At 36.8% G+C, this 16,837-nt stretch overlaps 1 protein-coding gene across 1 annotated transcript in view; it reads right to left on the bottom strand.

Annotated features, from left to right (window-relative positions):
* Positions 1–16,837, bottom strand: part of LOC150079015 (tetratricopeptide repeat protein 39B-like) — a 358,313-nt gene that overhangs the window by 247,703 nt on the left and 93,773 nt on the right. The window contains exon 2 of the mRNA XM_090382637.1: positions 6,639–6,765. Within this exon, the coding sequence (XP_090238763.1) occupies positions 6,639–6,665 (27 nt within the window). The 5' untranslated portion in view covers positions 6,666–6,765. The remainder of the gene's footprint in view (positions 1–6,638; positions 6,766–16,837) is intronic.

The following is a 16,837-nucleotide window of genomic DNA, read 5'->3' on the forward strand; positions in this document are numbered from 1 at the left end:
GTTCCATTACATTTATGATCTTTTAGAGAGATAAATAGCTTAGTAATATAACAATATTTACAAATTCTGAGGACCTGGAATGAATTACAAAAAAAAAAAAAAAAACAATGTGTTATTGAGTTCACATTACGATATTTTCACGATATTTATTTATTCCTACAGGATGCAAAATACGTTTCTACGATTTTTCCTGAGTCAAGTATTACTTAAGTTAGGGGGGTTCCTGTATTTATCAATGATACTGATGAAGGTATATCAGGCTTGTGTCGAAGTTTGCAGATGATACAAAGGTTGGTAGGGTTGTTAATGACAGTAATGGTACTGTGCTACTGCAACAGAATCTAGAAAATTTGGGCAGCTTGGCTGAGAAGTGGCAACTGAAGTTTAACATTGACAAATGCAAAGTACTGCATATGGGTAGAAGTAACCCCAGAGGAACATACCAACTGTGTGGTACTACACTTAGGGTAGTAGAAAATGAAAAAGACCTGGGAGTAATTGTCCAGTCATATATGAAGTTTTCTGAGAAATGCAGACAGGCTGCCAGAGCAGGTAATGGGGTTATGTTGATGATATATATAGGAATTTTGCTAGCAAAGAAAAGGAGGTGATTATCCTTTTGTATAAGGTAATGGTCAGGCCACGTCTTGAGTACTGCATACAGGTCTGGACGCATCATTTTAGGAAGGATGTAGATTTGCTTGAGCATGTTCAGAGAAGGGCAACAAGTTGGTGAGGGGAACAAAGGGGTCCTCTTACCAAGAGAGGCTTAAGTTCTGCAAACTGCAGCGGCTGGAGACTAGGCACTTGCAAGGTGATCTGATTGAGGTGTATAAGGCCTTGGGGGTTGAGGAGCATGCTGAATTCTGATGGGATTCTTCTGCTTGCTCAGATTACGAAACTCCTAAGGGGCATAAATTCAAATTGAGGAAAGACAGCTGTAGAATACATGTGCAGAAATTTGCTTTTAGCCAGTGGGCTGTTAACTGCTGGAACAAACTTCCATCTTTCATTGTGGAAGTTGATAGCTTAAATAAATTCAAGGAGGAACTGGACAAACTTTTAGAGAGAATGGTTATGTGAATTTTTTTTTTTTTTTTGTCTGATACTACATAAGCTCATACGCTTGCTTTCTTGCATCATATGCCACTATTACTATAATTTTTCCTCCGCTTTTAACTCAGTTATTACAAAATCACTTAGCTCCCTCTTAGGGTTTGATAAACTTCTGGCATTCCCCCTCCTTGAATAACTCCTCATGTGTGACTGTAGATGAAAAATACTCACTCATTCAGTTTATCAGCTGCCCGAGCATGATCATTAATATTCAAATCATCTATGTAAGTTGACCAAACTTCGGTTTCATCCCTTACCTTTTAGAATTTACATAAGTAATAAACTCTTTACTGTTTTTCTTTGCATCCTTTGCCAAAGATTTCTCGTAATCTTTCTTCGCCTGCCTAACCTCCTTTGTGACTTGTTTACACACTAGTTTATACCTGCAATAAGCTTCTGTGTCATCTGATAATTTATATGCGTCCTATGCATTTTTCTTCCCTACCACGAGCCACATTAATTCATCTGATATCAGTCTAGGCCTAAACCTTGAACAGTATTTTTTAGTTGGTATGAAAAGCCTAGTATCCTCCAAGATTAAGTTGCTGAAGACTTCCCATTCAGAATTCACCATTGGTAACAACATCAGTTGATCCCACTCTATAGAATTTAAAAAAAATCTCTGAGACCACTGTAGTCACCTTTACATGACTACAGTGGTCTCAGTAAATCTCACATCAGTACACTGTGATCACTGCCACCTAGTGGTTCCTTTATCTGCAGATTCTTAACACATGAAGAATCACTGCTGATAACATTAGCCAACACGATTTTTACCTCCAAGAAATTAAATGCTGCTTTTAACCAATTTTTATGTATAGATTTTTTTTCAAAAATCACCATGATAGTTTCACATCACGGCACAGTTATTAAATATAGAGGGAGTTACTTTTTACCCAAATATTACATTACATTTTACCAAAACATTCGCATAATCTACCCAGTAATTATGACATACTTAATTTTGGCCTCTATTTTCTTCTGATAAACATAATCAGACTTCTACCTATGGTTCTTAGGTTCAAATTCCGATACAACTATTTACATTTGAAGAGAGCACACAGCATTTTTGGTGAGGATTTTTGTAAGCTGTATCAAGGTTTTCCAAGTATTAACTGATTGTGATATGTTCTCAGGGTTGTAATCCTCCAAACATAAAGAGTCCCAAAGATTTCAGTTTTTTGAAAAAGACATGAAGAGTTTTCGAAATATTTTGCCCTGGAGGACAGTATGTGGGTTTTCAAAGACATTATTGGACTTCTGAAAGAACCAGGTGCCGTACTTAAGTCAGATGAATGGTGTTTATTCATAGATGCCTCAGAATTAAGTTTAAAAGCAGTTTTGCTTCATAATGGCAACAAATTTCCATCAGTCCCTGTGTGTCATTGAGTTCGACTTAAAGAAAGTCATGAAAGCATGTCTGAGGTTCTACATGCTATAAAATACCAGGATTATGGTTGGAACTTATGCAGTGATCTTAAGGTTATTAGTTTGTGGGGGGGGGTTTCACAAAATATTGTTGTTTTTTGTGTTTGTGGGACAGCCATGTGACAGAAGAACATTTTATGTTCCGCAACATTGGGATAAGCAAGACAATGAAATGCAAAATATATTCCTTTAGTGCAATCAAACAAGGTTCTTCCTCCACCCTGCACATCAAACTTGGATTGGTGAAAAATTTTGTGAAGCGACTAGGTAAAGAAGATAACAGATTTGCATACTCGAGAAGTGTGTTTCCTAATTTAGCATATGCCAAACTTAAGGAATTTTCGTAGAACCCCAAATTAGGAAACTGCCGAAAGACAATGTGTTTGAAAACCAGTTAAAGGAGGCTGGAGATCATTTAAGGCAGTAGTACATGGTTTTTTGGGTAATAGAAAAGAAAAAAACTATGAAATGTTGGTGTCAAACTTACTTGAGTGCTAAAAAAAACACGGGCTGTAGAATATCATTGAAAATTCTTTTTCTTCATTCCATCTCGAACTTTTCCCCGAAAATCTGGGAGATGCAAGTGATGAACAAGGGAAGCAGTTTCATCAAGATATTTGCATGATGGAAAAGCAGTACCAAGGTCACTAGTATCCTGTAATGATGGGGAATTACTGCTGGTTCCTTGTGAGGGAGAGTAAGAAGGAATACAAAAGAAAATCCCTTAGTAGTAAACATTTTTAAGGACAATTACAGGTATGTTGATTACATTTTATTGAAATATAAATATTTTGCAATGATATATGATATTTTTTCCGAAATTAATGAGCTATACAGAACATATATTTTTTTACTTGTATTATACGTATATTTCACTTTATTTTAACATTAAAATGTTGGTACACTTTAGATGTAGATGTGATAGAGATTTTTTATGGTGATTTTCGGAATCAGCGCATTTATTTCCTCCAGAATCACATATTTTCAATGCAGAGGTATGACAAAAAAAAATTTTTGCTGGTTAGTGTAATCAGATCAAGAGTATTACTCCCCTCTGGTTGCCTCTCGAACATGCTGCTGTAGAAAACGGTCGTCCAATAAATCCACAAAAGTCTTGCTAGCGTGCAAGTGACCAACCCACAAGTTCCAGTCAATATCTGGAAAGTTAAAATCTCCCATTATAAGACATTCTGATTTACTGGTCCACTATTTCTCTGCACAATTGCTCATTATACTCATCAGATTCATTAGGCCTATAACACACACCTACTCTCATTTTCCCTTTACCAGTGCTTATGTCACACCACACTTGTTCAACATTGCATTGTCCACCAATATCAATTGGATGCACTTCTTTAGATTTTGTGTTTCTTAACTAACAGCATAACTCCTCCTCCCTTCATGTCCTGTCTATCCTTTCTACACACACTGTATTCCCCAAATTTCCAATTCTGCACTGCTTATATCCGTGTGGCACTCTGATATTCCAACAATATCCTCTTTTGGTGTCTTGACCAGCACTTCAAATTCATCATATTTATTTGCTATACTCCTAGCATTGGTGTACATGCAAGTATACATACACCTATTCTTACTCTTAGTTACCCTAACACAACCCATGTATTTAATTGTTCTATGATGACACCCAGCAGCCATCGAAATCACAAGTACCTTGCTTTGCAGGCTGCTCATTCCAATAGAAGCAGTGCAAGAATCACTTTCACCTCTGCCTGTGGCTACCGTTAATCTATTAGTCTGAACCCCCACCAAGCTAGCAGTTTTGTGGGCAACTGAGAACTAGATAGGTCCCCCAATTCAAGTCCTTCGAGGGCATCTACCCTGTCTTTCAAGCTCTCGTAAAGGCCCATAACAACACTGAGTTGGCGCCTAACTTCACACTGCTTACATCAAGTACACACAAAGACATCCCCCTTTGGCAACACTGTGTGCCATCCCAGAAAGGTCTGCAAATATTTCACATGTTGCACATTTCTTTAGGCTATGATACATTGGAGAATCGCCCCCTTTGGTTCTCCCCTGAGCCACAGCGCCCCCGCCACTTTGTGCACGATCCTTTGCAACTTGTACAAAGTACTGAGAGTAGATGTGCAGAAATTCGCCTTCAGCCAGTGCAGGTGGTTGATAGTTGGAACAAACTTCCATCTGCTGTAGTGGAGGTCAACAACTTAAATAAGTTCAAGGCAGAACTAGACAAACATTTGGAATGAATAGATGGGTGAAATGGGAGGTGGTGTTTTTTTCTTATGAAATCCCCAAACACAAAAGGTATCAAACCTATAGTACTTAGTACCATGCATGGGTTGAAGGAGAAGTATGGGGGGGGGGGATGCTTTCTTGCATCATATGACTATACTAATGCTATTCAATAAAAACATTAAAAATAAAACTCAACACATCACGCCAAAGGTCTGCAGTAATCCCATAATTATGAAATACTGCAACATTATATAATTATGGAATTATTATTTTGACAATTACGTGTTTTTTTTTTTACAATGAACTAAAAAAATCAAGTTGTTAAACTTATAAGATTATGAATGGATAATTTACACACTTGTGTCTTGTTAGCTTGAGAGTGTAAGATAAATATACAACAGCCAGCAAAATCTAATCACTTGAAGAATAAAATAAATATTTTTCACTAACCTCAAAGTTAGGTTTTGTAGATATACATAACACTGAAAAAATTTCCTGTTCGTCAAGTATAAAATTTCATACATGGCATAAATTTATTACAGTTTAAACTCAATCCTTAACTAGTGCAATACTATCTTTCAGACCACAAACATTTAAATTTCCTGCACTCTACTGGTTTTATTTTACCCTTGGTCGTGAGGATTTCAATACTTTTCTACCAACTACTACTGTTACTTACTGGTTGAAGAAAGGTAAAAATGTAAGCATTCTCACAGATTTGTAGTATCACAGGAATTCAAATGCACCATGAGTAACCCCGCTGACACATTTTGTTTTGTTCATGGTGCCATTTTTATTCTTTAACTAACAGTAAAAATGGCACCATGCTAAGGGTAAATAATCAGACAAGATATATCAAAAACAATAAATAAATAAAGTTTTGGGGTGACCAGAATGTTCATCAGTATTCACCATCCATTTAACATGGTTTATGTAGCCTTCAAATAACAAGCAATCAATTAACAAGAGTTGAAGAACCAATTTCAGAAAAAGTGCAAAAAACTTTCCTTATTAAAATTTTTGATTTCCTGAATGATCCCTTTAAAGACAAGTTACTTTTGCATAAATTTACTATTCCAATACTTTAGAGCACATTTGCAAAAAAGCTACAGTTATTATAATACAAACTTGACGTTGGTAACACAAACTGGAAATCTCAAACCCCAAAGCCAATATCTTCTAGTAAAACCTGCAAAACTGGTTTTTAAGGGTGCAATGCTCCTTAGTTTTAATTTATCTTTTATTATCCTCCTTAAGTCTTCAGAAGTGGTGGGGGGAATGTAAAAGAGGAAGCCAACTCTAGTAATCATCCCTATCTCCTGGCACTGATTCACAGCCTCACCCTATGACTGCAGGTCTAGAATAACTCTAAAGATAACAGGCTGACCTGCTTCTTCTTTGCATGTTTACACGAGTGCTACTTTTACAGGGGAAAGGGGATTAACGAAAACTTCATAAAACAGATACCTACACTATTTTCTTGGGTATTAGCGTAAAAATATGACATTGTGTAATCTTTTCAATTGCCTTATTGGCTCAAAAACACTGCTTATTATTCATTTTATTGATATGTTTATATTAACCGGCATATTTATCAAAAATAAATCTCTCTGCTACGATTTCTATGGATAAATGGAATCTTGTCAAAATCATAAAAATAAATAAGAAATCGTTCAAAGAAACTAGGCGCTCGTGATAGAATGTTTACATAAGCTTACTACTGGATTTTTAAGAGCTCAATTTATTGCAAAATATATTTTTAAACAAGATGTTCCTATTTTAATTAGTCAGTGTTCCTTATCAAAGCTGATAACAAAATAACAACAAACAAAATTGAAAAAAACTAGACGAAACACAAATTATAAACATAATCCTACCTCATCATCGCTTTCACTACCTGCCATTTTTCGACGGTTCGAAGCTCTTAGCGACACCTCGCTCTTCCCATAGGGACCAACCAAGATAATTTCTCTTTGACATTGCAAGCGACTAAATCCCAAGGCACTAATATCCAAATAATATGGAAGAGGAGCATTACCTTATTACATTAAAATATTGGAAATTTTTTTTACCAATTAATTTCAGTATTAGAAAAAGACAAAAGATACAAGGAAAATATTTTGATAAATGTTATTATATAACAAACAGACACGAGAAATAAATGCTGAAAAATTATAGCATTTTGTAAATCCAAATTTGAAGTTTTTGGATCCAAGGGAGGGTTTATGTGAAGCGATCAACTGAAGAAAAAATGCCCCACAGTCAAACACGGGTGATTCTATCATGATCTGGGGTTGCTTCTATTTTTCTGCAGTGGTTGATATATTCAGAATTGCAGGAATTTTAAGAAAAGCCTGTAAATACATTGTTGAACATAATGCAATCTCCTCAGGATGACTCTGTGGAATAGATTTTATTACAATAAGTCATAGTGTACATAGTGTTTGGGGAGGGGCGCCACTTATGGGTTCCCACAACTGTGCCATAAGTACTCTTGTGAAGTATACATTACTCTGTAAAAGCCAGACAAAAGTATTGTGTGTCGTATATGAGAAGTATTATGTTGGGTTCTGTTGTTGTGGTCTGGCTTTTGGCCGCAGGACCCCTAATGGGACCCCACGTTGCCCGTACACACCGCTAGGAGGTAAGCCAGGCTGCGAATTATTCTCTGGCAAGGTCCTGCCACCTAATTGCCTGACAATGACCCGAAGCATAGTTCTAAGATGCGCAGACACTTTCTAGCAACTAAACAGGAGAAGGATTTGCAAATTATGGTATGGCCACGCCAATCGCCTGACTTAAACCCAACAGAGCTTTTATGGAATCATCTAGAGTCTAGCCCATCAAGTCCTGAAATCTGCCCATCTTCGAAAATTATCAATGAAAATTGATACTTCGAGTTTCTTCACCTATATCACTGCTGCTAATGGAGTGTCCATCCACTTTGGTTGCAAGGGGGTGGCCCCACAGTTTAGAAAGATTGAAAACACTGTATTGCATGGTTCGTCTGACATGTTTCTGGGATGAAAAATCAGGTTTTCTAAAATAAAAAAAAATCAAGGCAACCTATGAGTACACCGCCATGGTTGTAAAAAAAAAAAAAGAAAATTAGAAAGCCCATTAAAAGTTCCTCGGTCTAGACAGGAATTGACTGTCTAGACTTCGTGAGTAACACAGTTGGTAGAATCGCAGTTTTCTGGGTGGAAAAATACATAAACTCGAGTCCCGTCAATAATGTGAGGAATTTTTATGTGGATTTTTTTCACAATGTGGCTGATTTAGAAGGTCTCAGGCGGGGATAGTATGGTTTTTCCCTACAGGAAACTCTGGTTTTTCGTCCAGCAAACAGAAAATCGACCACATAACACACATGCAATTCAAACGTGAATTACAACAGCTTGGGCACAACGAGAACACGAGGGGGAAACAGCTATGCATGCAAGCTGGACTTACCATCCTTACTATGGTTCTGCTGGAACATTAAATAAATATCAGCAAAATGATGCAAGGAAATGAGCTTATACCGTATATTCAGATATCGTTAGTAAATATCCTGTTCATACAGTTAGTTAACAGAAAACTTTCAGAGACTATTGCAAAATAACCTGAAGATGCCTCACGTTCACGATGAAAAATGTTCTTCAGTATCATTGCTATTTCATAACTTCTGGCATATCCGAATGCCAGCGATCATATTACTCAATACAAGCGTCACCGACATGTTTCTGATAGATTTCTGCATGCACAGACATTCTCCATGATCCAAACCCTTCAGCTGCTCAAGATTCACCTTCTAGTTTTCAACTGACTCCAACTACAAGAATCCACTAACGGAAAGTTTAATTAATGCAATTCACTGTTCATCATGAACTTTGAGCTAGCTGAATACTTCACTCAATTTAATGAATGAAGTATTCAGTGATATAATGTTTTTGTCATTTATAATATTTTGTTTATATGATACATGATATTTTATGAATATCAGTGTTATGAACTACGAGTTGTGTTTGATTGTCATGACTTGTGCGGACATTATTTATCAAGGTAGAAGTATACCTCGCTTAACTACAATTCACTTAACAACGCATTTCATTATAATGAAACCTGACTGAAATTTAAAACCAATATTCGGCTTACGACATCACTCACCTCGTTTTAACAAGAACTTAAAAATAATTTCTAGAAATTACCGATTAACAGCCTTCCACGATGATTAAAATTAAATGATCGATGCGATGTATCTCGCTAAACCGAAGCGTAATTTATTAATAGAGGGAACTTATAGGCTATTTTCATTTGTTCTGTGCCTACTTGATTCATTTATTGTTTCCCAACATTTAAAATGGGTCCAAAATGCCCTTAGGGGAAAGGATGAAGCGGCATGAAAGGAAGTTAAGACAAATATGACTGGAGCTTGGAGAAAACTTATGGTCTATTGTATTCAAAATTACCTTGGACTGTAAGATCCAGCACAATTCATATAAAGAATCATAGTAGAAACTGCAAAAATGTGTTGCTTGGATAACATTGGAGAAGCTGATTTAGTCGATTTACTTGAATAACATTGTGAAATTTGACTATTAAAGGAACTCTTGAACTTCGAAACCAAAAATTGCTAAACAACGGTGAACAAATGCTAATACTGATACAAAAATTGATAACACCCAAGGACATGTTATAGGACATTACCTGAGAAAAACTAAGACAAGCAATAGAGCAGCAGAGTCAAAAGACAAGTACGCAGATGTTGATATTCCTATTTTGAATTACCCAGAAGTTAAGTTTTATTTCTGTAACTGATTAAGGTTCAAAAAAATGCTAGTAACAAAAAAATATTCATTATTATATTTAACATTTTCCTTTTTTTCATGGTTATACATTAAATACATGTACGAAGTTTCAATACTTCTCTTATTATACTGTTATATACCTAGGCAGTCATTGTTACGTCATTTATGCAAAATACGCAGGTCGACTTCTTTTCTTATTACTCTCCAACAACTTTATTTCAAAATTTACTATAATTTCAAAAAACGCATTATAACATTGGAATGTATGAGAAATTGCCATGTGGTTAACCAGCTTTCGCTTAACGACTCGTTTTCGAGGAACCTAACCCTGTCGTTAAGCGAGGTATACTGTTGTCATATCCCTTCAAGTCGATCTCAATTCCTGGTGATGTTTGAACAAGCGTTCGCCATTTCGCTCTATCTTCGTTATGTTTCGGAGTTCCTCTGAGGATGTCTCTCATCCATCTGTCTTAAGTATTGTCTTCCTCCTATTCTACTTCCCTCTGTCTTCCTAAGTATAAAAGGAATTGTGTGCATGCATCACATGTCCAAATTAGAATAGCGTCTGCTTGACTATCATTGCCTCGAGGGAACAGACAAGCTTTATTTGGTCTATGGCTCTGCGATTGGTTTCCACGCTGTCCAAAAGTATCCTGAGTAGCCTTCTTCAGATCCATAGACAGGAGTAAATCTTCTTTTCTAGGTCCAACTCTCACATACATTACCACAGCAAGTTCCCAGTTAGTCTTCTCTGAATTTCTCTAGAGCATTCTTATCTATTCTGTAGCCATGAAAACAAAACTACCACCTCACCTCCATTTAATTTTCCATCCCAGTAGGCATCACCTTTGTCTTCTTGATGTTCAACATGGGTCCAGACTTGTTGCTGATGTTTAACTGAAGTCATTTTTTTCTTAAAAAACTAATACATACTGTAAGTGACTGATGAGAACGTTCTTTTACATCTACGTTCAGGGAAATTGTTCAAAATGGCCTCCTAGGGCAGCAACATATACCTCAGTGCGTCTTCCATAGTTTGTTGAACACTTTTGAAAATTCTCGGAGTGTTCCAAATTGTTTGTCAACCATTCAGATTCGTTCTTGGAGAAGTTGTGCATTATGCACCGGGACAGCATAAACAGACTTCGGGCCGCCGCAAGGGGGTAGGCTAGGTAAGCGTCGCTTACGGGCGACGCTTACCTAGCCTACCCCCTTGCGGCGGCCCTAAGTTAGTCTTCCACGACAGTTCAAGAGGGCGCCGAAATTTTTTGATATTGTTTTCTGATTGGTTAACGCTTATCAGTATTCAACATTTAGGGCGGCAAATTTTATTTTGCTTACTGGCGGAACATAGGAACACAGCGCTACTGAGCAGACTCTTGAGGTATCTCAATTTAAATCCAGCAGATTTAACTCGGTAAAGCTGCACTTCATGCAGTTGTTCCACGTCTAGTAATTGAACTGCTATGATACTTATTATCAAGAAATTACCGAACAACGAAGCCAAAATATGCTGGAACCAAATTTGAAGGTGTGTTTTCAGTGGAACTCTTTGGGCAATTCAGGCAGTTCCTCCTCCGCCTGTAATTTTGGCCATGAATGTAGACGTCAGGAAAGGTGGACCAATCAGATCAATTACCAATGACACCAGACCAAATTTTTCAATAAAAGTGCTGCTGATGCCGAGATAACAGGAGGATTTTCCTATTCCCTTGGGCAGTCTGCGCGGATAGCACAGTGCTATCATCACCATCCTCCCCTCACGGGTGGAAAAGGCCCGGGTTCGAATCCCGTCGATGACACTAGAAACTTTAATGGGCTTTTTTTCACTCCGTGGCTGAGTCAGTCGGTCTCAGGCGTATATAGCAAGGTCCCCCCCCCCCAGAAACTGGGGGTTTTCGTCCAGCAAACAGACAAATCGACCATACAACATACGCAATTAACAGACATAGGACACACAGCACGGCAGATGAATCTAATTATTCGGTTGGCCTAAAAATAATAGTTTTTTGTGCCCTTTGGCAATTGTCGTGATTGTGATTCACCTATGAAAAACAGACAAAACAAAGAAGGCTCAATATACTGTTTCAGAAGCTATTTACACAACAATTCTCCTGGATAAAAATCATGCGAGAGGGTCTACACTCGCTATACGTCATATGGGTAGAGCTGCTGCTCACGAAGAATTTTTCATACAACTGACTGTGCAACACCTAATACTGCTACTACATTTCACGTGTTAGTTCCAGAATCCTCGATCTTATCTTCCACCAGTTCCTCTAAAGTAAGTGTTCAAACGGTCCTGTTCCTTTAAAGTACGTGTTCAAACCTTTTGGTTCTTACCCAATAAATCAATAGTAACAGACAAAAAATATCCTCTCTGTTAGGGACGCAGTTGGGTGGCTGTAAAAGTATCATTGCCTGGACATTGTCGTTGGGTAAAAGTATCCCAATAAAGATGCTGAGCATCACCGCTGTTCCCGTTTACTGGTTGGTTGGCTATTGTAGGATTTTAGGGGCATCAGCAACTTAGGACATATTGCTAATATTGAGCCGTTTATAATATATCCGTGAATTGCTTGTGTTCTGTGGTCCATCTGCTGCTTGCTGGAAGAAAAACCCGAGTTTCGTGGGGAAAAAAGAAAAAAAACCATGCTACCCTCGCCTGAGGACGGTGATTATATCAACTGTACTATCCACGAGGGCGTATATGCATTAACTGCCTTTTGCGCGTTTTATACTGACGAGTTCCATTCCGCGCCCGAAAAGCATGTTAAATTAGTCTTGAATTTCCGAAAGTTTTAGTTTTTTTTGGGTCATTTATTAAGATCACGGCTTATAGCTCAATCGGAGTTATAATTTTGGGGTGATATTTATAAATTAATGAATATTATAATTAATTAAAATATTATATAAATTATAGATATATATACTTCCGCCTAAAAGTTTGAAATCACGTTTCATTTTTCTTAATTTTCAAATTTTATTAAAATGGGACCAACTTGTTTAGCAATTTTTATTCAAATATTTTCTATTATGTATAAAAATCAAAAAACTCAAATAATATTTAAATAATTTCTAGAATATTTCAGAAAGATGTAGAAGACTCCTGAAGGTGGTAGAACATTTTAAAAGCTTCTAGAAAGTGGAAGAATTCTACTTCCACTTGATTATAATGTTTTGCAATAATATAAATTGAGGAGTAAGAGGAATTTTAAGAAAATAAGGCCACAAAAACATTCTTGAACATAATGCAATATCCTCTGGATTTCGACTTTGTGGAATAAATTTTATATTACAACAAGACAATTTCCCAAGGCACAGCTCTAGGCTGTACAGGAGCTTTCTAGAAATTAAACAACAGTAGGGAGTTGCAAATTATGGCGGGACCACCCCGGTCGCCTGCCATAAATCCAATAGAGCTTTTATGGGATCATCTAGACCAGTGATTCTCAAGTGGTTCTTGCTTAGGGTTGCTCAAGCTTAGGGTCTTCTCTATCTCAACCATTATTTTCCTCATTCTCTCAATCCTTGACTAAACTGTAGTGGAAGAGTCAATCCAACGATTATGCAATGTTTAGGTGAAATTTTGAAAAGACATCTAGAACAGTTTTTTAACTTAGTATTTCTCTGTGTGTGTCAGCCTCATTTTGTACGATTGGGTGAAACGAGTCATTGTTAAGATCCAAAGCGTTAAATTTCTACAATAAAAATTCTAGAGACACTGTATATTTTCACACCGTGTATTTCCAAACAAACAGTCCTCAGTATTAGTCGTGCTTTTCACCCTGGTCGGTAAACATATCCCATTTTATTGTAAGTGATTCCCTAGCGGTTTTTTCCCATTACTTATCTTTGTGGATTTCGATTTCTAGTTTAATGTCAATTAAATGTAAGGCGAGAAACAAATTGATAGTGAATTACGTTTTGTTCTGAGCAATTTGTGCCCCAATTGTCGTTGTTATAACCCCGTTTTGAAAAATGCCCATAAAAATTCCTCATGTCATCCATGGTAGTCAAACTCTATATAAGATGCAATATTAGCTCGTTTTCTTGCATCATATGCCTCTACTAATGCTAACTCAGGTCTTTTCCATGCGCTGTGGGGAGGAGGGTAATGCTACAAAGTGTGCTACCCACGAGGGCTTGTGTCCTAAAATTGACAAGTTGTGTTTAAAATACAAATAAAATTCTCTATACCCTGTATTTACAATTTTAAAAATATATATGTTATTCAAAAATAACAAGTAGTTATGTCTCAGTAATGATAAACACTTCAAAATGTGTGTATTTATATTTAAAAATGTTGATAAAAAATAATTTCAGTGGTAAAATTTTAGCTTATTATCATAATTTCCCATTTTCGCAGAAACCCTCTTTTTACCTTATCGCGGCGACCGAACATTCGCCCAGATGGGTGATCGTTGATAGATCTGTTTGACAATCACTGATCTAGACCGTCAAGTCCATGAAAATTTACTGCAGATCACTTGTAATAATGTTTAGTCAAGACCAGTGCTGTAGTTGTAAAATTAGCAGAAGGTATACTCTGTGAATGTTACACATGCAGGGAGTATACTGTACTGTGCGTATTAATTGAATTCCAGAGGGTATACGGCGCATGCCCTCCACTACAGCCTTGGTCAAGACACTTAGCCAAGACACTATTATAAAATTAATCCTCAGCATACCACGTCTGTGTAAAACAATGATAGAATATTATGGAAGATATTTTGATGAAAAATCAGTATACTTGTTAATATTAATCATTACAGTATTTTTTGCTGTAAATTTTTCAATGCTTAATAGAAAATCTTAAAATACTTTGCAGTGTTGTTGTTTTGTTTTTTTTTATATTAAAACTTACACTGCCATTGCTAATTTAAAAAAAAAAATTACCGAAAACTGTTGCCATGCTCTGTGATTCCAAACGTTCAGGCGGAGTATATTGCATATAATACGAGGGGTATCAAAAAAAAAAAGAAAAAATCGTACTCTGACCTAGATAAAACATCAGTAGGAAGATGCCATTTTTAATATAAGTTGTCTACATATTCAATAACTAACATGTGAAATTTCATTCCCGTAGGTGATCGTACACCAGAGGTGGAGCCCGGCATCTGAGGAAGGACGCTAGGGGTGACAAAGTGGAGTATCGAGCAGCGATCAAGTTCCTGCATTTGCAGGGCAAGAAAGCTCGGGAATCTGACGAAGAAATGAAAGCTGTGTATGGGCAGAATTTTCCATCTTATGACTGTAAAAAAGTGGAAAAAGTGAGTTCCAGTGAGGTCGTACAAGTGTCTTTGACGAGCCAAGAGAAGGAAGGCCATCGACATCCACAAATAGTGATACGGTTGCAAAGGTTGAGCAGTTGGTGCTGAGTGACAATTAATTTCATCGCAAATGCAGTGGGAATTAGTTATGGGTCTGCCCACAGAATTTTACATGGCCATCTGCACATATCTAAGGTCTCTGCACGATGAGTTCCAAGATTGCTGTCGCCTTTGCAGAAGCAATGTTGAATGCAATGTTCTCGCCAACTGTTGGATTTGTGCTACTGCAGCACCCCATTCTCTTCACCTAGCACCGTCAGACTTCTTGTTTCGAGAAATGAAGAAACCATTGCGTGGATTCCCCTTTGATTCGTCTCAGAAAGTCATCAATGAAGTGGAATCGTGGTTTCAGGCAAAAAAGTGCGGCATTAAACAACTGATCCATAGATGGGAGAAATGTGTTACTACACATGGAGAGTACATAGAAAAGGATTAAAGCTCCTGTGAAGTTTCACCTTTCTAGGGCTATTATTTCTAGGTAAGGGTACGAACTTTTTGACACCCCATCCCCTCGTGTATATAGGAATTACTGCTTTAGGTATTGTAGAATTATAAAGCCAGGCAATATGACTGGAATAAAGCTTTGCTACACAATACTGTACTGTACTAGGATTTTAGAATTTATGGGTTCGAGAGGGCTAATAGTTACGGTTTCAGTACAGTGAGACATCAATGCATCTACCTCAATGTAAAGAACAATGGGGTAAAGATGGGCAAAGGTTTTAGGAGGGCTTTCTACAAAATTTTACTGGGAAAATGAAAGAATGGCTAACATGTGGCGCAGTAAGAAAACATAACGAACACGTAGAACGTAAGGATTTATGTACATCATATAAATATTACGTCATACCAGAATAGTTATATTATTTATAATATAAATATTATATCATAATAATTAAAATTTTATTAAATTCAGAATAAGTAAGGTAAATAATTATCATTTAATAATTAACTACATTTAACTTAATTTCTCTTATTTAATTAATTAATAAAAATTACTGAAACGCACCGTTCCATTCTGATATTACCATTCGCAAGAAAAATCTGAGTTATGCTAATATATTTCCCTGAATACTTGGCAAATTTTCTAACAAAAATGCGTATGGATTTTTGAACGGTACATTTGCAATGTGAATAACCTCATTTTTTACAGTATCATTCAAATTCGTGAATTTTTAACGCAGAACAACTACCTTCCTTTATGTCGTTTTAAATTGCTTAACGACCTTCAAAGCTCATACTGTATTTTAATAAATATGGGCGTCACACAGTCTCGCTTCTCAAGGACATCGAGGACGTTGGCACAGATTATCGTTCCTTAGCTTAGTCGGTGTAGAAAAAACGGTACGGTCCTTAAAGCCTACGTTAAATGAACCTGTAATTAACTGGAAGCGAACTCATTCAGACTTAGGTCATAAACAGGAAGTATGAAAGAGTCAGCAAACAACGGGAAGAGCTGTACTTACAGGACACGTAGTAACAGGAAGCTGACCAAAAGAAGACTAAACACTAAACAAGAAGTATATATATATATTTTTTTTTTTCCCCCTCTCGCAAAGCACGCCTGAGGACTCAGAAAGCCCAATATCTGTACCATCCGTCATCAACACTCAAAAAAAAAAAAAAAATTCTATAACAAAGGGCTGCAATTCATTCGTACTAAGTTTCTCATCCTTTATTTTTAGTACAATTTATCACCAAGATCAAAAAATGGTGCTGGTGATACAATTTAAACAATAAAGTATCGCAGATCATTTGATTACAATTCTCTACCACAGAACCAACAACTTTTCCAAAATGATTACATTCTCCACATTGGGAATACATAAAGCCATAGCCACTGTTATAATACATCTTATGTACCCCAACAATAAAGCCTCGATAGTCATCAGTGGCCATGATCTCGCTTTGAATACGAGGGTCAAGGAGATATTAATACTCCTACTGGAACAA

The sequence above is a fragment of the Mastigoproctus giganteus genome, chromosome 10, assembly GCF_048544385.1.
Source record: "Mastigoproctus giganteus isolate SK-2022 chromosome 10, ASM4854438v1, whole genome shotgun sequence".
Lineage (NCBI taxonomy): Eukaryota > Metazoa > Arthropoda > Arachnida > Uropygi > Thelyphonidae > Mastigoproctus > Mastigoproctus giganteus.